The sequence below is a fragment of the Salvelinus namaycush genome, chromosome 3 (genome assembly GCF_016432855.1).
Source record: "Salvelinus namaycush isolate Seneca chromosome 3, SaNama_1.0, whole genome shotgun sequence".
Taxonomy (NCBI): Eukaryota; Metazoa; Chordata; class Actinopteri; order Salmoniformes; family Salmonidae; genus Salvelinus; species Salvelinus namaycush.
In genome coordinates, this window is record NC_052309.1 from 1,706,358 (window position 1) to 1,730,132 (window position 23,775).

The 23,775-nt window shown below is 43.2% G+C and overlaps 1 protein-coding gene across 1 annotated transcript in view; it reads right to left on the reverse strand.

The window, feature by feature from the left end:
• Positions 1-23,775, reverse strand: part of ccbe1 (collagen and calcium binding EGF domains 1) — a 107,309-nt gene that overhangs the window by 32,083 nt on the left and 51,451 nt on the right. The window contains exons 3-5 of the mRNA XM_038988755.1: positions 3,899-3,951; positions 2,697-2,831; positions 1,570-1,707 (exon numbers count right to left, since the gene is read on the reverse strand). Of these exons, the coding sequence (XP_038844683.1) occupies positions 1,570-1,707; positions 2,697-2,831; positions 3,899-3,951 (326 nt within the window). The remainder of the gene's footprint in view (positions 1-1,569; positions 1,708-2,696; positions 2,832-3,898; positions 3,952-23,775) is intronic.

Below are 23,775 nucleotides of genomic sequence, written 5' to 3' on the forward strand. Positions count from 1 at the left end.
CACACACACACACACACTACACAGACACACACACTACACTGACACACTCACTGACACTGACACACTCACTGACACTGACACACACACACACACACACACACACACACACACTACACAGACACAGACACTACACCTACACACACACACTACACTGACACACTCATTAGACCCTATCCACACACACTACACTGACACACACACACACACACACACACACACTACACAGACACAGACACTACACCTACACACACACACTACACTGACACACTCATTAGACCCTATCCACACACACTACACTGACACACACACACACACACACACACTACACAGACACAGACACTACACAGACACTACACAGACACACACACACACATCCTGATTGCCCAGTCAGTTTTACCCCTACCCACACTGTATTACCTCAATCACATCAACTACCTGGCACCCCCACACATTGACTCAGTACCCGTAATCCTTGTATATAGCCATAAGAATTAAACTGCAACGTTTACACCTGTTATATTCAGCAGCATGTGACCAATAAAATGAGTTTTGATTGTGTAGTGTACTTCTGGGCCCTAGTCAAAAGTAGTGCACTATATAGGGAATAAGGTTCCATAGGGCTCTGGTCTAAAGTAGTGCACTATATAGGGAATAAGGTTCCATAGGGCTCTGGTCTAAAGTAGTGCACTATATAGGGAATAAGGTTCCATAGGGCTCTGGTCTAAAGTAGTGCACTATATAGGGAACAGGGTGTCATTTGGGATGTAGCCTAGAGTTCTCTCCTGAGTGGCACAGCGGTCTAAGGCTCTGTATCTCAGTGCTAGAGGTGTCACTACAGACACCCTGGTTCGAATCCAGGCTCTATGTCACGCCCTGACCTTAGAGATCCTTTTTATGTCTCTATTTTGGTTTGGTCAGGGCGTGAGTTGGGGTGGGCATTCTATGTTTTGTGTTCTATGTGTTTGGCCGGGTGTGGTTCTCAGAGGCAGCTGTCTATCGTTGTCTCTGATTGAGAACCATACTTAGGTAGCCTTTTCCCACCTGTGTTTTGTGGGTAGTTGTTTTCTGTATTGTTCGTTTCCTTACAGAACTGTTTGTTTTCCTCTTTGTTATTTTTTGTTCTAGTGTTCTGATTTTAATAAAATATCATGAACACGTCTCACGCTGCGCTTTGGTCCAGTCATTCACAGGAAGAGGATCGTTACACTCTATGACTACCGGCCGTGATTGGGAGTCCCATAGGGCGGCGCACAATTGGCCCAGCGTTGTCCGGGTTTGGTCGGTGTAGGCCCATCATTGTAAATAAGAATTTATTCTTAACTGACTTGCCTAGTTAAATAAAGGTTAAAATAAAAAATGAAATCACTGTCAGATGTGCCTTCAGGGTCTGTGTTCAGAAAGCATCTCAGAGTAGGAGTGCTGGTTTAGGATCAGTTTCCCCTTTTAGATCATAATTAATCATTTTATATGGGCAGAGGGGACCTGATCCTAGAATAGCATTCCTACTCTGAGAGGGCCTGGAATGGGATAACCAGAAGAAATGTCGGCCAAAACAAATCTCCCTCTCACCTCTCTCCCCCTTGGTGCAGGTCTTCCCATCCTCTTCCAGGAAAAAGCCTTTCTCACACTCACACCTGTAGCTCCCTGGAGAGTTCAGACAGACCTGAGAGCACACCGTCATGTTGTTGTTGGCACACTCATCCATGTCTAGAGAGAGAGAGAGGGGAGAGAAAATGGGAGAGAGATAGAGGTGGCGAGAGGGGGTGGTGGTGAGAGAGGGGGAGAGTGGTGGTGAGAAAGGGGGAGAGAGAGAGAGGGGGTGGTGGCGAGAGAGGGGGAGAGAGAGGGGGTGGCGGCGAGAGAGGGGGAGAGAGAGGGGGTGGTGGCAAGAAAGAGAGAGAGGGGGGTGGTGGCGAGAGAGGGGGAGAGAGGGTGGTGGTGAGAGAGGGGGAGAGAGGGTGGTGGCGACAAGAGAGAGCGAGAGAGGGAGAGAGAGGGTGGCAGAGAGAGAGGGGGAGAGAGCGAGAGAGAGAGGTGGTGGGGACAGGAGAGAGCGAGAGAGGGGGGGTGGTGAGAGAGGGGGAAAGAAAGAGGGGGCGAGAGAGAGGTGGTGGTGACAGGAGAGAGCGAGAGAGGGGGGTGGTGAGAGAGGGGGAAAGAAAGAGGGGGTGAGAGAGGGTAGAGAAAAAGAGGGGGGTGGTGAAGAGAGAGGAGAAAGAAAGAGAAAACACAAAGACGGGCTTGTTCAACTTGTATTCTTAATGCGGTCTATCATGAGAAGTGCCATTTCAAATAAAATGCAATGTGAGACTGCCAGTGTCCAAGCCTGTGAGAGAATGCTACTAAAATAGCAACACTGAAACAAAAAAGGGACTTCAAAGTGAAATATATTATGGACTATGTAGCCGACCAAGTAGCCGACCAAGTAGCCGACCAAGTAGCCGACCATGTAGCCGACCATGTAGCCGACCATGTAGCCGACCATGTAGCCGACCATGTAGCCGACCATGTAGCTGAATATTTTGTTGAACATGTAGCTGGAGAGGGTACAACACTTACTGGAGGCCATACCTGAGTAGTAGTACTTGGCCATGGTTATCTTTGCTCGGTGACTGTGTTAATACAGGGGTGTAGGACCAAAGAAATAAAGTTACTACAATGTACATTTTATGTCTATGTGTGGGACCAGGTCTCACCCAGGCAGTATGGCTTCTCTCTGTTCCGGTGTCGCTCCCGGTCGTAGCGGTAACCAGGGTAACAGGTGCACACAACCCGTCCAAAGTGGTCCGTGCACTGTTGTTCACAGGGGGCGCCATCGCACACGTCATAATCTGTACACACACATCATAATCTGTACACATGCCATAATCTGTACACACATGCCATAATCTGTACACACGTCATCATAATCTGTAGACACACATAGACGCTTCTATCAGAAACACAGCTAGGACTGGTATAGAGATACTCCTCCGTCTTACACAGCTAGGACTGACTAACTGCACTATGACAGCACCTAACCTGGTCCCAGATCTGTTTGTGATGTCCAGGCATCTCCTACGGTTGGCATAAAACAACACAAAACAGATCTGGGACCAGGCTAGATGGCACCAGTTATGTATGAATAGAGCGATCAAACACAGGTCTGATTCCAGTTCCTGCTTTTAGCACATGGTTTCATACTTATTACTGATGTTTATGACACTGCACTTTGAAGTCATTGTCTCTCATGTCTTAATTAAAGCACATTAGTAATTGGAGGACCAATAAAGTTGAATAGAATTGAAGTCTCCAGTCACTGAATACTTAGTAAGACGAATGATGCCTTTCATAACAATATGATTATCATATGTCATGCTTGAAGAAAACGCTTTAACACAAATTAAGACGGCACTTGCCAATGGACTCATTGTAACAGAACATGTGGTTTAACAAAATCCCACAGTGATGAAATAAGTGTACTTTAAATCCCACAGTGATGAAATAAGTGTACTTTAAAATCACTAAACACCTGGCATGCTTCCTTACGCTCTTTCAGAAAGGTTAAAATAACAGAAAGGTTAAAACAACATCATATCAATCTAATGGCTTATGGGCTAAGCCAGAGACACAAACCTATGAACACCAGGGAATGCTTTCTAAAAATATCTAAGCAAACACACAAGAAAGACCAAAGAAAGACATAAAACTACATCCCAAATGGCATCCTATTCCCTACATAGTGCAGTACGGGGCTGGTCAAAAGTAGTGTACTATGTAGGGAATAGGGTGCCATAGGGCTCTGGTCAAAAGTAGTGTACTATGTAGGGAATAGGGTGCCATAGGGCTCTGGTCAAAAGTAGTGTACTATGTAGGGAATAGCGTGCCATTTGGGATGCAGCTGGGAACGGTTCATTACCTTCAGGAATGCACTGGCCCAGCACAAACTTAAACCCCTCACAACATTTCTTCCTGAAAAAGATCAAGCAAAGCACACACAAAAAAAAAAACTCAAAAGATACGCCTTAAACAATTTTACAAAAGTTTTGTGACCCAGAATGTTATTTGTGGTCAAATTAAAAAGGTACAGTTTAAGCTATCGTTCTACTCATAAATACAATTTGACATACTCATAACGATTCCTAATGCTAAGTTGTTCTGTGGCTGTGTAGGTGATTATCTGTTATAATGTCATAACCATCTTCTCCTCAAGACTGAGCCAGAAATCTGTGGATGCCAGGTATTTTACTATATACACCGATATTGATGCGCGGACCGGTTTGGGTTTTAACTTTACCTTCAATAACGATATTTCAATGTGTGGTTTGTTAAGAGGAACGGAAACACTTCAAGAAGTTACGCTGAGGAAAGAGATTCAATCCACTAACCCTAAACACGTGCTTTGTAACATAGAAACAGCTCTATTTTCAGTATTGTAATCTTGAACAACGTTTATTAGGGGCGGCAGGTAGTCTAGTGTTTAGAGCGTTGGACCAGTAATCAAAAGGTTGCTATATTGAATCCCCGAGCTGACAAGGTAAAAATCTGTCGTTCTGCCCCTGAACAAGGCAGTTAACCCACTGTTCCCCGGTAGGCCGTCATTGTAAATAAGAATATGTTCTTAACTGACTTGCCTAGTTAAATAAAGGAAAAAAAAAAAAATATTGAGGTATGGGTAGCGCCATCTTGAATTGCCATAGTAACGACTGATGCCAATGGGTCATTAGTAGGAGTGAGTTTTGGCGCAGAGACTAAAAGTGAATTATGTCACCGTGAGGTACCTCAACAGGACCTGAAAGGTTTCTCACAATTTTGACAGCTCTGTCATTGAGATCAGGACAACAATACTGAGGTACAATCATACCCTCACAGGACACGTACATAGATATACTGTACATACCAGACATAGGTACTAGTAAAGGGCACAGGAGTGGCGCAAATGGAATGGCATCAAACACCTGGAAACCATGTGTTTGATGCATTTGATACCATTCCACTGATTCCGCTCCAGTCATTAACACGAGCCCGTTTTCCCCAATTAAGGTGCCATCAACCTCTTGTGGTAAAGGGACTCCTAGTCCTCACCCAGTAGCTCAGATTGTCAGTGATTATATCCCCTTTGTTCCATGCTTTTCATTTGTTTCCATTCTGAAGCTTCCTTTACTAGGCTATAGGCCTAGTGGAATGTTTTAGCTATAGGCCTAGTGGAATGTTTTAGGCTATAGGCCTAGTGGAATGTTTTAGGCTATAGGCCTAGTGGAATGTTTTAGCTATAGGCCTAGTGGAATGTATTTTTTTTATTTTTTTATTTCACCTTTATTTAACCAGGTAGGCTAGTTGAGAACACGTTCTCATTTACAACTGCGACCTGGCCAAGATAAAGCACAGCAGTTCGACACATACAACAACACAGAGTTACACATGGAATAAACAAACATACAGTCAATAATACAGTAGAAAAAAATGTAATCTATTTACAGTGAGTGCAAATGAGGTAAGATAAGGGAGGTAAGGCAATAAATAGGCCATGGTGTCGAAGTAATTACAATATATTAATTAAACACTGGAATGGTAGATGTGCAGAAGATGAATGTGCAAGTAGAGATACTGGGGTGCAAAGGAGCAAGATAAGTAAATAAATAAATACAGTATGGGGATGAGGTAGTTGGATGGGCTGTTTACAGATGGGCTATGTACAGGTGCAGTGATCTGTGAGCTGCTCTGACAGCTGGTGCTTAAAGCTAGTGAGGGAGATATGGGTCTCCAGCTTCAGTGATTTTTGCAGTTCGTTCCAGTCATTGGCAGCAGAGAACTGGAAGGAAAGGCGGCCAAAGGAGGAATTGGTTTTGGGGGTGACCAGTGAGATATACCTGCTGGAGTGCGTGCTACGGGTGGGTGCTGCTATGGTGACCAGTGAGCTGAGGTAAGGTGGGGCTTTACCTAGCAGAGATTTGTAGATGACCTGGAGCCAGTGGGTTTGGTGACGAATATGAAGCGATGACCAGCCAACAAGAGCGTACAGGTCGCAGTGGTGGGTAGTATATGGGGCTTTGGTGACAAAACGGATGGCACTGTGATAAACTGCATCCAATTTGTTGAGTAGAGTGTTGGAGACTATTTTATGGATGACATCGCCGAAGTCGAAGGATCGGTAGAATGGTCAGTTTTACGAGGGTATGTTTGGCAGCATGAGTGGAGGATGCTTTGTTGCGAAATAGGAAACCGATTCTAGATTTAATTTTGGATTGGACATGGTTAATGTGAGTCTGGAAGGAGAGTTTACAGTCTAGCCAGACACCTAGGTATTTGTAGTTGTCCACATATTCTATTCTATTCATAAGTCAGAACCGTCCAGAGTAGAGATGCTGGACGGGCGGACAGGTGTGGGCAGTGATCGGTTAAAGAACATGCACTTAGTTTTACTTGCATTTAAGAGCAGTTGGAGGCCACGGAAGGAGAGTTGTATGGCATTGAAGCTCGTCTGGAGGTTAGTTAATACAGTGTCCAAAGAAGGGCCAGAAGTATGCAGAATGGTGTCGTCTGCGTAGAGGTGGATCAGAGAATCACCAGCAGCGAGAGCGACATCATTGATGTATACAGAGAAGAGAGTCGGCCTGAGAATTGAACCCTGGGCACCCCCATAGACTGCCAGAGGTCCGGACAACAGGCCCTCCGATTTGACACACTGAACTCTAGCAGAGAAGTAGTTGGTGAACCAAGCGATGCAATCATTTGAGAAACCAAGGCTGTTGAGTCTGCCAATAAGAATGTGGTGATTGACAGAGTCGAAAGCCTTGGCCAGGTCGATGAATACGGCTACACAGTAATGTCTCTAATCGATGGCGGTTATGATATATTTTAGGACCTTGAGAATGGCTGAGGTGCACCAGTGACCAGCTCTGAAACCAGATTGCATAGTGGAGAAGGTACGGTGGGATTCGAAATGGTCGGTAATCTGTTTGTTGACTTGGCTTTCGAAGACCTTAGAAAGGCAGGATAGGATAGATATAGGTCTGTATTAGGCTACAGGCCTAGTGGAATGTATTAGGCTACAGGCCTAGTGGAATGTATTAGGCTACAGGCCTAGTGGAATGTATTAGGCTACAGGCCTAGTGGAATGTATTAGGCTACAGGCCTAGTGGAATGTATTAGGCTACAGGCCTAGTGGAATGTATTAGGCTACAGGCCTAGTGGAATGTATTAGGCTACAGGCCTAGTGGAATGTATTAGGCTACAGGCCTAGTGGAATGTATTTTTATTTTACCTTTATTTAACCAGGTAGGCTAGTTGAGAACACGTTCTCATTTACAACTGCGACCTGGCCAAGATAAAGCACAGCAGTTCGACACATACAACACAGGAATAAATGGAATTACACATGGAATAAACAAACATACAGTCAATAATACAGTAGAAAAAATTCAAATCTAAATACAGTGAGTACAAATGAGGTAAGATAAGGGAGGTAAGGCAATAAATAGGTCATGGTGTCGAAGTAATTACAATACATTAATTAGACACTGGAATGGTAGATGTGCAGAAGATTAATGTGCAAGTAGAGATACTGGGGTGCAAAGGAGCAAGATAAGTAAATAAATAAATACAGTATGGGGATGAGGTAGTTGGATGGGCTGTTTACAGATGGGCTATGTACAGGTGCAGTGATCTGTGAGCTGCTCTGACAGCTGGTGCTTAAAGCTAGTGAGGGAGATATGGGTCTCCAGCTTCAGTGATTTTTGCAGTTCATTCCTAGCAGAGATTTGTAGAGGACCTGGAGCCAGTGGGTTTGGTGACGAATATGAAGCGATGGCCAGCCGACGAGAGCGTACAGGTCGCAGTGGTGGGTAATATATGGGGCTTTAGTGACAAAACTGATGGCACTGTGATAGACTGCATCCAATTTGTTGAGTAGAGTGTTGGAGGCTATTTTATAGATGACGTCGCCAAAGTCGAGGATCGGTAGGATGGTCATTTTTACGAGGGTATGTTTGGCAGCATGAGTGAAGGATGCTTTGTTGCGAAATAGGAAGCCGATTCTAGATTTAATTTTGGATTGGAGATGCTTAATGTGAGTCTGGAAGGAGAGTTTACAGTCTAGCCAGACACCTAGGTATTTGTAGTTGTCCACATATTCTATTCTATTCATAAGTCAGAACCGTCCAGAGTAGAGGATGCTGGACGGGCGGACAGGTGTGGGCAGTGATCGGTTAAAGAACATGCACTTAGTTTTACTTGCATTTAAGAGCAGTTGGAGGCCACGGAAGGAGAGTTGTATGGCATTGAAGCTCGTCTGGAGGTTAGTTAATACAGTGTCCAAAGAAGGGCCAGAAGTATACAGAATGGTGTCGTCTGCGTAGAGGTGGATCAGAGAATCACCAGCAGCGAGAGCGACATCATTGATGTATACAGAGAAGTGAGTCGGCCCGAGAATTGAACCCTGTGGCACCCCCATAGAGACTGCAAGAGGTCCGGACAGCAGGCCCCCGATTTGACATACTGAACTCTATCAGAGAAGTAGTTGGTGAACCAGGCGATGCAATCATTTGAGAAACCAAGGCTGTTGAGTCTGCCAATAAGAATGTGGTGATTGACAGAGTCGAAAGCCTTGGCCAGGTCGATGAATACGGCTACACAGTAATGTCTCTAATCGATGGCGGTTATGATATATTTTAGGACCTTGAGAATGGCTGAGGTGCACCAGTGACCAGCTCTGAAACCAGATTGCATAGTGGAGAAGGTACGGTGGGATTCGAAATGGTCGGTAATCTGTTTGTTGACTTGGCTTTCGAAGACCTTAGAAAGGCAGGATAGGATAGATATAGGTCTGTATTAGGCTACAGGCCTAGTGGAATGTATTAGGCTACAGGCCTAGTGGAATGTATTAGGCTACAGGCCTAGTGGAATGTATTAGGCTACAGGCCTAGTGGAATGTATTAGGCTACAGGCCTAGTGGAATGTATTAGGCTACAGGCCTAGTGGAATGTATTAGGTTATAGGCCTAGTGTAATGTATTAGGTTATAGGCCTAGGGGAATGTATTAGGTTATAAGCCTAGGGGAATGTATTAGGTTATAAGCCTAGTGGAATGTATTAGGTTATAAGTCTAGTGGAATGTATTAGGTTATAGGCCTAGGGGAATGTATTAGGTTATAAGCCTAGGGGAATGTATTAGGTTATAAGCCTAGTGGAATGTATTAGGTTATAGGCCTAGTGGAATGTGTGTAAGAAGAATTTGAGGTTGTAAAAGCCAATTGTTATTATATTCTTATAACATTTTGTAATTCCAGTTACATTTTCATTACAATATGATTGTTGTATACAATATCATGGTTATGATAGCTTGCATTTTGTTTTCAGGTTTGAATGAAATAATGTATTCTCTTAACCTTGTTCTTTCACTAAAGTTATTGTTGTATTCATATTATATTACTTGTGTATGTCTTTCCTTATCAAATTTAAGACAAAATAAAATGTATAATATGTTTGTACAAAACAAATAATATTGCCCTCATAACAGCCTCAATTCGTCAGGGCATGGAATTTACAAGGTGTCGAAAGCATTCCACAGGGATGCTGGCCAATGTTGACTCCAATGCTTCCCACAGTTGTGCCAAGTTGGCTGGATGTTCTTTGGATGGAGGACCATTCTTGATACACAAGGGAAACTGTTGAGTGTGAAAAACCCAGCAGTGTTGCAGTTCTTGACACGCTCAAACTGGTGCGCCTGGCACCTACTACCATACCCTGTTCAAAAGCACTTAAATCTTTTGTCTTGCCCATTCAACATCTGAATGGCACACACAATCCATGTCTCAATTGTCTCAAGGCTTAAAACTCCTTCTTTAACCTGTCTCCTCCCCTTCATCTGCACTGATTGAAGGGGATTTAACAAGTGACATCAATATCAAATCAAAGTTTATTTGTCACGTGCGCCGAATACAACAGGTGTAGTAGACCTTACAGTGAAATGCTGAATACAACAGGTGTAGTAGACCTTACAGTGAAATGCTGAATACAACAGGTGTAGTAGACCTTACAGTGAAATGCTTACTTACAGGCTCTAACCAATAGTGCAAAAAATGTATTAGGTGAACAATAGGTAAGTAAAGAAATAAAACAGTAAAAAGACAGTGAAAAATAACATTAGCAAGGCTATATACAGTAGCGAGGCTATTAAGGTAGCGAGGCTACATACAGAGACCGGTTAGTCAGGCTGATTGAGGTAGTATGTACATGTCGATATGGTTAAAGTGACTATGCATATATGATGAACAGAGAGTAGCAGTAGCGTAAAAGAGGGGTTGGCGGGTGGTGGGTGGAGGGACACAATGCAGATTGCCCGGTTAGCCAATGTGTGGGAGCACAGGTTGGTCGGCCCAATTGAGGTAGTATGTACATGAATGTATAGTTAAGGGATCATAGCTTTCACCTGGATTCACCTGGTCAGTCTACGTCATGGAAAGAACAACTGTTCCTAAGGTTTTGTACACTCAGTGTATATGTTTAATATACTATCCAGATAAGAAAGTGTATGATCACAGAACATTCCATGGAATTCCAGGAAATTACCAGCAGTCACTAAAACGGCTATAACTCATTCACAATAAAAGGTTTTTTGCTATTCTGATTTCAGATGATCAATCCTTAAAAAGGAAGAGTCAATATGCTCAATAACATGTTTCTCTTCATTATGAAGTTGTGTAAATGACAGTTGTTTGGGGAAAAAAGCCAATAAAGATACACATTTTCAGAGGTGATTTTGACTGATTACCATCTGATTGATGTGGTACTATTGCATTGATGTGGTACTTGAAATGGCTGTTTCTCAGCTTTCAAAATACAGTGCATTCGGAAAGTATTCAGACAACTTTACTTTTTCCAAATTTTGTTACATTACAGCCTTATTCTAAAATGTATTAAATTGTTTTTATTCCTCAATCTACACACAATACCCCATAATGAAAAACAAAACAGGTTTAGCCAATTTATTACAAATCAAAAAATATCACATTTATATAAGTATTCAGACCAAGCACCTTTGGCTGCAATTACTGCCTCAAATTCCTCTTGGGTACGATGCTATAAGCTTGGCACACCTGTATTTGGGGAGTTTCTCCCATTCTTCTATGCAGATCCTCTCAAGCTCTGTCACGTTGGATGGGGAGCGTCGCTGCACAGCTATTTCCAGGTCTCTCCAGAGATGTTCGATCGGGTTCAAGTTCGGGCTCTGGCTGGGTCACTGAAGGACATTCAGAGACTCGTCCTGAAGCCACTCCTGCGTTGTCTTGGCTGTGTGCTTAGGGTCGTTGTACTGTTGGAAGGTGAATCTTCGCCTCAGTCTGAGGTCCTGAGGGCTCTGGAGCAGGTTTCCATCAAATATCTCTGTACTTTGCTTTGTTCATCTTTCCCTTGATCCTGACTAGTCTCCCCGTTCTTGTACCTGAAAAACATCCCCACAGCATGATGCTGCCACCACCATGCTTCACCGTAGGGATGATGCCAGGATTCCTCCAGACATGACGCTTGGCATTCAGGCCGAAGACTTCAATCTTGGTTTCAGCAGACCAGAGAATCTTGTTTCTCATGGTCTGAGAGTCCTTTATGTGCCTTTTGGCAAACTAAGTGGGCTGTCATGTGCTTTTTACTGAGGAGTGGCTTCTGTCTGGCAACTCTACCATAAAGGTCTGATTGGTGGAGTGTTGCAGAGAATGGTTGTCCTTCTGGAATGTTCTCCCATCTCCACAGAGGAACTCTGGAGCTCTGTCAGAGTCACCATCGGTTCTTGGTCATCTCCCTGACCAAGGCCCTTCTCCCCCGATTGCTCAGTTTGGCTGGGCGGCCAGCTCTAGGAAGCTCTAGTCTAGGTCTAGTCTCCATTTCAGAATGATGGAGGCCACTGTGTTCTTGGGAACCTTCAATACTGCAGAAATGTTTGGTAGCCTTCCCCAGGTCTGTGCCTCGACACAATCCTCTCGGTGCTCCATGGACATTTCCTTCGACCTCATGGCCTGGTTTTTGCTCTGACATGCACTGTCAACTGTGGGACTTTATATGACAGCTGTGTGCCTTTCCAAATCATGTCCAATCAAATGAATTTATTACAAGTGGACTCCAAGTTGTAGAAACATCTCAAGGATGATCAATGGAAACAGGATGCGCTTGAGCTCAATTTCGAGTCTCACAGAAAAGGGTCTGAACAAAAAAGGTATTTCATTACGGGGTATTGTGTGTAGATTGATGAGGGGAAAAAATATTGAATACATTTTAAAATAAGGCTCTAACGTAACAAAACGTGGAAAAAGACAAGGGGTCTGAATACTTTCTGAATGCCCTGTATGTATCATGTTTTCATATAGGTTTAACACCAGCAAAGAACACTCATTAATGTAGGCAGTGGTGGACCCAAATCAAATCAAATTGTATTATTCACGTGAGCCGAATAAAACAGGTGTAGACCTTACAGTGAAATGCTTACTTACGAGCCCCTAACCAACAACGCAGTTAAAAAAAAATATGGATAAGAATAAGAAATTAAAGTAACAAGTAATTAAAGAGCAGCAGTAAAATAACAATAGCAAGACTATATACAGGGGGGTACCCGTACAGAGTCAATGTGCGGGGGCACCGGTTAGTTGAGGTAATATGTACATGTAGTAGGTAGAGTTATTAAAGTGACTATGCATTGATGATAACAACAGAGAGTAGCAGCGGTGAAAAAGAGGGTGAGAGGGGGATGGGGGCAATGCAAATAGTCTGGGTGGCTGGAGTCTCTGACCGATTTTATTGAAGACTCATGTTAAAAGGAACCACCAGCTTTCATATGTTCTAAGCAAGGAACTTAAATGTTAGCTTTTTTTACATGGCACATATTGTACTTTTACTTTCTTCTCCAACACATTGTTTTTGCATTATTTAAACCAAATTGAACATGTTTCATTATTTATTTGAGACTAAATTGGATTTTATTGATGTATTATATTAAGTTAAAATAAGTGTTCATTCAGTATTGCTGTAATTGTCATTACTACAGATATATACACATATATATTATATACAGAAAAAAAAGGACGATTAATCGGTATCGGCTTTTTTGGTCCTCCAATAATCGGTATCGGCGTTGAAAAATCATAAATCGGTCGACCTCTACTCTGTAGTGCCTTGCGGTCGGAGGCCGAGCAGTTGCCTTACCAGGCAGTAACGCAACCAGTCAGGATGCTCTCGATGATGCAGCTGTAGAACCTTTTGAGGATCTGAGGACCCATGCCAAATATTTTCTGTCTCCTGAGGGGGAATAGGTTTTGTCGTGCCCTCTTCTCGACTGTCTTGGTGTGCTTAGACCATGTTAGTTTGTTGGTGATGTGGACACCAAGGAACTTGAAGCTCTCAACCTGCTCCACTGCAGCCCTGTCGATGAGAATGGGAGAGTGCTCGGTCCTCTTTTTCCTGGAGTCCACAAACATCTCCTTTGTCTTGATCACGTTGAGGGAGATGTTGTTGTTCTGGCACCACACGGCCAGGTCTCTGACCTCCTCCCTATAGGCTGCCTCGTCGTTGTCGTGATCAGGCCTACCACTGTTGTGTCATCGGCAAACTTAATGATGGTGTTGGAGTCGTGCCTGGCCGTGCAGTCATGAGTGAACAAGGAGTATAGGAGTTGACTGAGCATGCACCCCTGAGGGGCCCCAGTGTTGAGAATCAGCGTGGCGGATGTGTTACCTAACCTTACCACCTGGGGGCGGCCCGTCAGGAAGTCCAGTATCCAGTTGCAGAGGGAGGTGTTTAGTCCCAGGGTCCTCAGCTTATTGATGAGCTTTGAGAGCACTATGGTATTGAACGCTGAGCTGTAGTCAATGAATAGCATTCTCACATAGGTGTTCCTTTTGTCCAGGTGGGAAAGGGCAGTGTGGAGTGCAACAGATATTGCATCATCTATGGATCTGTTGGGGCGGTATGCAAATTGGAGTGGATCTAGGGTTTCTGGGATAATGGTTTTATGTGAGCCATGATCAGCCTTTCAAAGCACTTCATGGCTACAGACGTGAGTGCTACGGGTCGGTAGTTATTTAGGCAAGTTACCTTAGTGTTCTTGGGCATAGGGACTATGGTGGTCTTAAAACATGTTGGTGTTACAGTCTGGCCCTGCGAATGTTGACCTGTTTAAAGGTTTTACGCACATCGGCTGCGGAGAGCGTGATCAGGAACAACTGGTGCTCTCATGCATGTTTCAGTGATATTTGCCTCAAAGCGAGAATATAAGTAGTTTAACTCTTCTGGTAGGCTCGTTTCACTGGGCAGCTCTTGGCTGGGCTTCCCTTTGTAGTCTGTAATGGTTTGCAAGCCCTGCCACATCTGACGAGCGTAAGAGCTGGTGTAGTACGATTCGATCTTAGTCCTTTATTGGCGCTTTGCCTGTTTGATGGTTCGTCAGAGGGCATAGCGGGATTTCTTATAAGCTTCCGGGTTAGAGTCCTGCTCCTTGAAAGCGGCAGCTCTAGCCTTTAGCTCAGTGCAGATGTTGCCTGTAATCCATGGCTTCTGGTTGGGGTATGTACGTACGGTCACTGTGAGGACGACGTCATCGATGCACTTATTGATGAAGGCACTGACTTGATGTCATACTTGAGTAAAAGTATAGATACCTTAATAGAAAGTTTCTCAAGTTTAAGTCACCCAGTAAAATACTACTTGAGTAAGTCTAAAAGTTTTTGGTTTTAAATATACCTGAGTATCAATAATAAATGTAATTGCTAAAATATACCTAAGTATCAAAAGTTAATTCCTTATATTAAGCAAAGCAGGCAGCTACATTTTCTTGTTTTTAAAATCTACGTATAGCCAGGGGCACACTCCAACGCTCAGACATTATTTACAAAAGATGCATGTGTGTTTAGTGAGTCCGCCAGACCAGAGGCAGTAGGGATGGCCACGTGTTATCTTGATAAGTGAGTGAATTTCACAATTGTTCTGTCCTGCTAAGCATTCAAAATGTAACAAGGGAAAATGTATGGAGTAAAACATACAATATTTTCTATAGGAATGTAGTGAAGTAAAAGTAGTCCAAAATATAAATTGTAAAGTAAAGTACAGATACCCCGAAATACTAATTATTACACCACAGGGCAGAGGCCATGGTCTATGGTCTCAGTAAATTCAGGAATTCCAAAACTCTCCTACTGATGCAACAATGCATGTGATATGCAAATCCAGCACATGTAATGTCCATTTTTATAGTTGATTACGTTTGCTACTTGAGTAATTTTCCTCCCTCTCCTCCTGTTGCATGATGCTCCCAGCACCAAGCCCTGCCCTCTGTCACTCAAGGAGAGCACGTTGTTGCTCGACCATGGAGTAATGAGAGCACTTCACTTGCCGTTCACTCTGGTGTCTGCATGGTCAGATAGCGCTGCTGAATTACACTATTCATTTGTGTATCTTACGGTTTGCAAATTACAGTCTGCAATTTTGTATTTTCTTAGCAAGTTGTGGCTAAAATAAAGTGTTAGCTGCTAATGCTAATAGCTAGTTAGCTAGCTTGCTAAATGTACTATCTAATACTAGCTAATACAGCCTGGGACCAGTGCTAGTGTAGGCTTAGATAAGTATATTATTTGTGCAACGGTATCTTATAAAAGAGATGAGAATGGAGAAAGCCCCATTGAAATCACGTATAATTTTAAACTCTACATTCTTGAACTACTCATAAATCATATTTAGAACTTTTATTAGTCAAAAACATAAAATACTGTCAAATACCATCATACTGCCAAGAAGGCAGATTTCTGTGCTTTCTCTGGCCTGTTGTGTAGCACTAGGCTCAGATCAGAGGGAGTAACCCATTGAATTACAGTCAGTCTGCTGCAACTCCTGATAGAGAGAGGGCCCGTAACTGCTATAGTGAATACTTTGACCCTCAAATCCACCACTTTACACAGTTATAAATGATTCACCACAACACAAAAGAGATTTGTGAGTTACTGGAAGATTATGGAATTGAAGTATAAATATTACTGTAGAATACAACGTAGAAACGGTATTATATATTACAGATTGTTTATATTAAGACGAGGCTTGGGGTTCTATCCTCTAATATCCTTTAAAACCATATGAATCACTCTCATAGCACCTCATCACATTGGCCTAGCATAAAGCCTAAGACACCTAACACCAACGTGATGCTGAGGCTGAGGACAGTGAACAATAATGAAATGGTGGACGGGAGGTAGGATGTATTTTTAGAGACAATGTTCTCCCATCCCCTCTTCTCCCACAAGGAGCTAATACCAACACAGAGCAACACAGATCTGTTACAGAGGCCTTGCTATGGAGACCTGCTGTATCTCACACTGCCACGGCTCAAATCTAAGCAACAACACAATTAGGGTTCGGCATAGAATGCACTATTACATGTTATCAGCATGTGTTATGTGCTATAGGCCAGCCTGGCAAAAATAAATAGACGTTTGCTATTTTACGAACATTTTTGTACCTCCATTAAGGATGATATGTTACATTTTGATACAAATGGAATAACGGTCTGGTTACTTAAGACCGAACCTAAAGTGTGGAGGATGGTCGGGGAGGATGGTTGGACGTACCGCAACCGTCTATAAATCCAAAGGTTGTGTGCTCGAGTTGCGTTGGGGATTTGATTTTTATTTGGATCTCTTTTCGTCCTCATTTGGACTAAATCTTTCAAGAGTCCTTAAACATTAAAATACAATTTATAATATGAACACATTTTCACATATAACACACACAAACAGACATAACACACTAACATATTGACCCGATAAATAAATCAGTCTAAAAATATATATAGATTCTTCATCTACCATAGTCCAGCACAACTTTCCTATGTATTATATTTACATGGTTTTAAAGTATTGTTTAAATGTATATATTGAAAGGTTTCTGGTTTGCTCAGTTAAAACCTGTTTGGGCTGCAGCCCGACACCGGTACACTTATGACAACATCCAGCTCAAGTGCAGGGCGCGAAATTCAAAAGATATTTTTTTTAAATATTTAACTTTCACACATTAACAAGTCCAAGACACCAGATGAAAGGTACACATCTTGTGAATCAAGCCAACATGTCCGATTTTTTAAATGTTTTACAGGGAAGACACAATATGTAAATCTATTAGCTAACCACGTTAGCAAAAGACACCACTATTCTTACTCCATCAGTTTTTACTCCATCAGTAGCTATCACAAATTCGACCAAATAAAGATATAAATAGCCACTAACCAAGAAACAACTTCATCAGATGACAGTCTGATAACATATTTATTGTATAGCATATGTTTTGTTCGAAAAATGTGCATATTTCAGGTATAAATCATAGTTTACATTTCAGCTACAATCAGAAATTGCACCGAAAGCAGCCATAATATTTACAGACACCAACGTCAAATACCTAATTACTCATCATAAAACATTTCTGAAAAATACATAGTGTACAGCAATTGAAAGACAGGCATCTTGTGATTCCAGACAATATTTCCGATTTATTAAATGTTTTACAGCGAAAACAAAATGTAGCGCTATATTAGCGTAGCCACAATAGCCAGAAACACTTGGGCGCCCACGACCAGTTCACATGCACGACAGATATTAGAAAAAGCATCATAAAATGTTTCTTACTTTTGGTGATCTTCCGTCAGAATGTTGGACAAGGTGTCCTTTGTCCAGAACAGTCATTGTTTTGATCTGGAACGGCAAACATCCCTCTTCATTTAGCATGCACCCTAGCCGAGTGGCACGGATCTCTCCAACGACAACAAAGTCAGAGAACGGAACACGGCAAAACTCCCGAAAAAATTTCAATAATCTGATTAAACTATATTGAAAAAACATACGTTACGATGATATGGTCACATGTATCAAATAAAATCTAAGACGGAGATGTTAGTCGTTCATAACGACAGCTAAACAGAAGGCATATCCATGTCCTCTTTCGCGCGCTCCAGAAACAGGAAGTGGACGGTCACGTCAAAGAAAGAGCTTTTATTCCACCTTAGACCAAGATAAACACAAAAAAAATTCTCTCACAACCTCTTGACCAACCAGGGGAAGGTGTATGAAGTGTACGTAGCCTCTTACGTCTTATGCCCATGTATAGGCAAGAAGTTGAACAGAGCATAGATTTCTGACATTCCACTTCCTGGTCAGGAAAAGTGCTGCAGAATGAGTTCTGTTTCACTCAGAGAAATAATTCAAACGGTTTTAGAAACTAGAGAGTGTTTTCTATCCAATAGTAATAATAATATGCATATTGTACGAGCAAGAATTGAGTACGAGGCCGTTTGAAATGGGCATCTTTCATCTGGCTACTCAATACTTTCCCTTGCAGCCATAACAGGTTAAATTATTACATTTCTTTATTGCTCTAAATCGAAATGTTATTTTGCCTATTTCTCTTTTCTGTCTGGATAACACACAAATGGTGGACAATCTATTCCTAGTATTTACTGAATGTCTGTGTCACGCCCTGACCTTAGAGCTCCTTTTAATTCTCTATTTGGTTAGGTCAGGGTGTGCCTAGGTTGGGAAATATATGTTTTCTATTTCTTTGTTGGCCGGGTATGGTTCCCAATCAGAGGCAGCTGTCTATCGTTGTCTCTGATTGGGGATCATACTTAGGCAGCCTTTTGCCACCTGTAGTTTGTGGGATCTTGTTTTTGGTACTGTGCTGTTTAGCCCTACTAGACGTTACGTTTCGTTGTGTATATTTTTTTTCTTTTTCGGTGTTCATTTAATAAATAAAAATGTACGCCTACCGCGCTGCACCTTTGTCCGATCCTTCCATCGACGAACGTAACAGAAGATCCCACCACAAACGGACCAAGCAGCGTGGCCAGGAGGAGCACACATCCTGGACATGGGAGGAGATCCTGGCCTGAAAGGATCGCCTTCCATGGGAGAAGACGGAGGCAGCGAGGGAGGAACAACAACGACACCGGGCTTCGCGACCACGACGGAAGCCCAAGAGGCAGCCCCCAAAATGTTTTTTGGGGGGGGGGCACACAGGGTGGTTGGCGGAGCCTGGGTTTAAACCAGAGCCAACTCCCCGTATTCACCGTGGGGAGCGTGTGACCGGGCAGGCACCATGTTTTGCGGTGATACGCACTGTGTCTCCAGTGCGCATCCACAGCCCGGTGCGTACTGTGCCAGCTCCCCGCACTTCCGTGCGAAAGTGGGCATCTGTCCAGGACGGGTGGTGCCGGCTCAGCGCGCCTGGTCTCCAGTGTGCCTCCTTGGTCCAGGATATCCTGCGCCGGCTCTATGCGCTGTATCTCCGGTGCACCTTCAAAGCCCAGTGCGTCCTGTGCCAGCTCCCCGCACTTGCCGTGCGAAGGTGGTCCTTTGTCCAGGACGCGCTGTGCCAGCTCTACGCTCCAGACCTCCAGTGCGCCTCCACGGTCCAGTGATGATCCATGGCCCGGAGCCTCCAGTGATGATCCATGGCCCGGAGCCTCCAGTGATGATCCATGGCCCGGAGCCTCCAGTGATGATCCATGGCCCGGAGCCTCGAGTGACGATCCATGGCCCGTATGATACTATACATCTATACTATACATTTGTATGACATTGTACGAAAAGATTCCATATCATACTAAATGAAGATATTCAAAATGTACATCCCAAATGCTACGAATAGTAGTCATAATGTTTTACTCCTATCTTTACTATGGGCTTTAATCCCTACATTATCTGCATTGTTTTCATGTTGTAAGCATGTATTTGCCCTCATGATGATCACACTATATCTGTGGCCTTTAAGTGTAGTGTTACCAATGCCATGTGTTTCTCTCAGAAGGAGACAAGAGTATCTATTCTATATGCACCATGAAGTCAAACAGTCATGCTTGCTTACGTTCAATACCTTCACAGTTTAGTGACGCTAAATGCTTAATATAGCCTGCAAACACACTTCAGATGTTTCTAGGTTTTATTCAGGTGTGGTGGTGGCGGTGAGGCGACAGAGCACTAGGTTGTTTCAGTATTCAAGCCTTCTTCGACCTCCAACACACACTCACAGGCAGCCAGGCATGTGTTTCCAATGTTAAATCCTACGTAACAAATGATGGGATCTCCCTTGCCTATACCCATTTCTTGTGTGAATTAAATGGTCCGTGCAACGTAAAAACGCTTGAAAGACTGTGTGCCATTTGCACTGAAAAAAATAGACAGAAATCATGTTGATACGAAGCATGCAACTGTACCACAACGTTGTAACATGCATACAGTTATTATGTGTTCTACTGTTGGTGACTGTTTCCCCCTAGTCATAATAATATTTTTCCCTAGCATATTGGACCGTTTGTCAACACAGGCTGAACTAGTTAGTAGCTTTCCGGAGACATGAGTTGGGTTAGATTTATGGAGACAGATCAGGGCTAAGAACCTCTCTCACATCCCTTTCCCCCCAGTGGTTTGAACCTGCAACAATCTGATTATAAGTCTCTCTCTGCTCCACCACAACCACACAGTTGCACTGTGACTAAACCTGATTTAGTGGCTCAACAGATGACTTCTTGGGATGCAGGAGCAACAGGCCTACGTCCCAAATGCCAGACCCCGTATTCTCCCACATAGTGCACCCTATGGGCCCTGGTCAAAAGTAATGTAGTACTTAGGAAACAGGGTGCCATTTTGGAAGCGGCTGTTGAGGTGGAGTCCACTTAGACTAGGAGAGCACTCTCGTGGAGACCTTAAATCTCAGCCAAGGACGAGGCGTTGATAATGTTGATCATGGTCTCGTCATGCCTCACAGACCCTTTGGTTACACATGTATGACCATAAAAACACACATGCAGACAAGCATGTGAGCACACTACAATGTTGCTTCTTTCCCAGTAGTGCAGAAAGGTTATATTTTGCCTCAGTAGTAATGTCTCGGTGATGGTGTACTGAGAGAGGGTGTGTCCCAAATGGCACCCTATTCCCTATATAGTGCACTTCTTTTAATGGTCTACAGTAGTACACTATAGGGAAAAGGGAGCCATTTGGGACACCGCCTGAGAGAGTTGAACTGAGTCTCCAATGACCTACTATTTCATCTCATAATAATAACATCCTCAAGAGGATAGAATGAATTTATAGCAAATAGTGAGCTTAGGAAAATAACCATCCAGTTTAATGTCCACAAGAAAACAAAGACATCACGATAGTTAGCTGACAGAGAATCCCATGTTTCTAGAAACCAGATACGATATCTCTTTCTGAAGAAATATATGCACAAAAAGCATTTAAAATTATTTTTCATTAGTTAGTTACAGCACAATAGTACCTGAACCAAACCTTCTAAAATTACAGACTGTGGCTTTAAGATATACCAATACAGTTTATATAAAAAAACAAAATAAAGATGTCATGTTTTACTGTAACAGACAACGTACCTTACACTCATATTGAAACCCAATAGCTTAATCTTACATTATTTACTACCTTTTAATAAAACTATGAGGTCATCGCAGCACATAAAGGTTCTCGCAGACAGAAAGTGGCGGGCGGGTTGGCCCATCCATTTTCAGTGAAGCCTAGGCGGGCTGGCAAAATTCTATCCATGCAGAGCAGCTAGCGCTGCTCGTGAAGACAGCAGACTGAGGATGAGAAATCTGAACTATTTTTCAAGAGTTACTCCTATAATCTAACAATATATTGCTCAACTTTATACAAAATATTTGGATTGAAAATTAATTACGAATTACCCTCCTTCTGTAGGTCTATAACTGCATAGCAGATGCACTAGCCATCTGGCATAAAGAAATGCATGTCGGTATCGTAGCATGCTACCAGCATATCTCTCCCTCTCTGGAGTTAGGCCTAGGCTTTTCTTTCTTAAGCTACACCACATCAGTCATTGGCTTCATCAATAAGTGCATAGATGACATCGTCCCCACAGTGACCGTACGTACATACCCTAACCAGAAGCCATAGATTACAGGCAACATCTGCACTGAGCTAAAGGCTAGAGCTGCCGCTTTCAAGGAGCAGGACTCTAACCCGGAAGCGTATAAGAAATCCCGCTATGCTCTCCGACCAACCATGAAAACAGGCAAAGCATCAATACAGGACTAAGATCGAATCGTACTACACCGGCTCTTACGCTCGTCGGACGTGGCAGGGCTTGCAAACCATTACAGACTACAAAGGGAAGCACAGCTGAGAGCTGCCCAGTGACACGAGCCTACCAAACGAGCTAAACTACTCCTATGCTCGCTTTGAGGCAAAAAACGCTGAAACATGCATAAGAGCACCAGCTGTTCCGTAAGACTGTGATCACGCTCTCCGCAGCCAATGTGAGTAAGACCTTTAAACAGGTCAACAATCACAAGGCCGCCGGGCCAGATGGATAACCAGGACATGTACTGCGAGCATGCACTGACTAACTGGCAAGTGTCTTCACTGACATTTTCAACCTCTCCCTGTCCGAGTCTGTAATACCAACATGTTTTAAGACCACCATATTCCCTGTGCCCAAGAACACTAAGGTAACCTGCCTATATGACTACCGACCCGTAGCACTCACATCTGTAGCCATGAAGTGCTTTGAAAGGCTGGTCATGGCTCACATCAACACTATTATCCCAGAAACCCTAGACCCACTCCAATTTGCATACCACCCTAACAGATCCACAGATGATGCAATCTCTATTGAACTCCACACTGCCCTTTCTCACCTGTACAAAATTAACACGTGTGAGAATGAATCCATTGACTACAGCTCAGCGTTCAACACCATAGTGCCCTCAAAGATCATCAATAAGCTAAGAACCCTGGGACTAAACACCTTTTAACTGCCTTGTTGGTTAGGGACTCAAAAGTAAGCATTTCACTATAGGGTCTACACCTGCTGTATTCGGCGCATGTGACTAATAACATTTGATTTGATATATACAGTACCAGTCAAAAGTTTGGACACACCTACTCATTCAAGGGTTTTTCTTTATTTGTACAAATTTTTTACAAATAGGCTTTACAGAGCCTGGAGGTGTGTTTTGGGTCATTGTCCTGTTGAAAAACAAATGATAGTCCCACTAAGTGCAAACCAGATGGGACGGCGTATCGCTGCAGAATGCTGTGGTAGCCATGCTGGTTAAGTGTGCCTTGAATTCTAAATAAATCACAGACAGTGTCACCAGCAAAGCACCCCCACATCACACCTCCTCCTCCATGCTTCACGGTGGGAACCACACATGCAGAGATCATACGTTCACCTACCCTGCGTCTCACAAAGACCAAAAATCTCAAGTTTGGACTCATCAGACCAAAGGACAGATTTCCACCGTTCTATTGTCCATTGCTCGTGTTTCTTGGCACTAGCAAGTCTCTTCTTATTATTGGTGTCCTTTAGTAGTGGTTTCTTTGCAGCAATTCAACCATGAAGGTCTGATTCACGCAGTCTCCTCTGAACATTGATGTTGAGATGTGTCTGTTACTTGAACTCTGTGGTGCAATTGGAGGTACAGTTAATTGCCGATTTCTGAGTCTGGTAACTCTAATGAACTTATCCTCTGCAGCAGAGGTAACTCTGGGTCTTCCTTTCTTGTGGCGGTCCTCATGAGACCCAGCTTCATCATAGCGCTGGATGGTTTTTTCAACTGCACTTGAAGAAACTTTCAAAGTTATTGAAATGTTCCATATTGACTGACCTTCATGTCTTAAAGTAATGATGGACTGTCATTTCTCTTTGCTTATTTGAGCTGTTCTTGCCATAATATGGAGTTGGTATTTTACCAAATAGGGCTATCTTCTGTATACCACCCCTACTGTACCTTGTCACAACACAA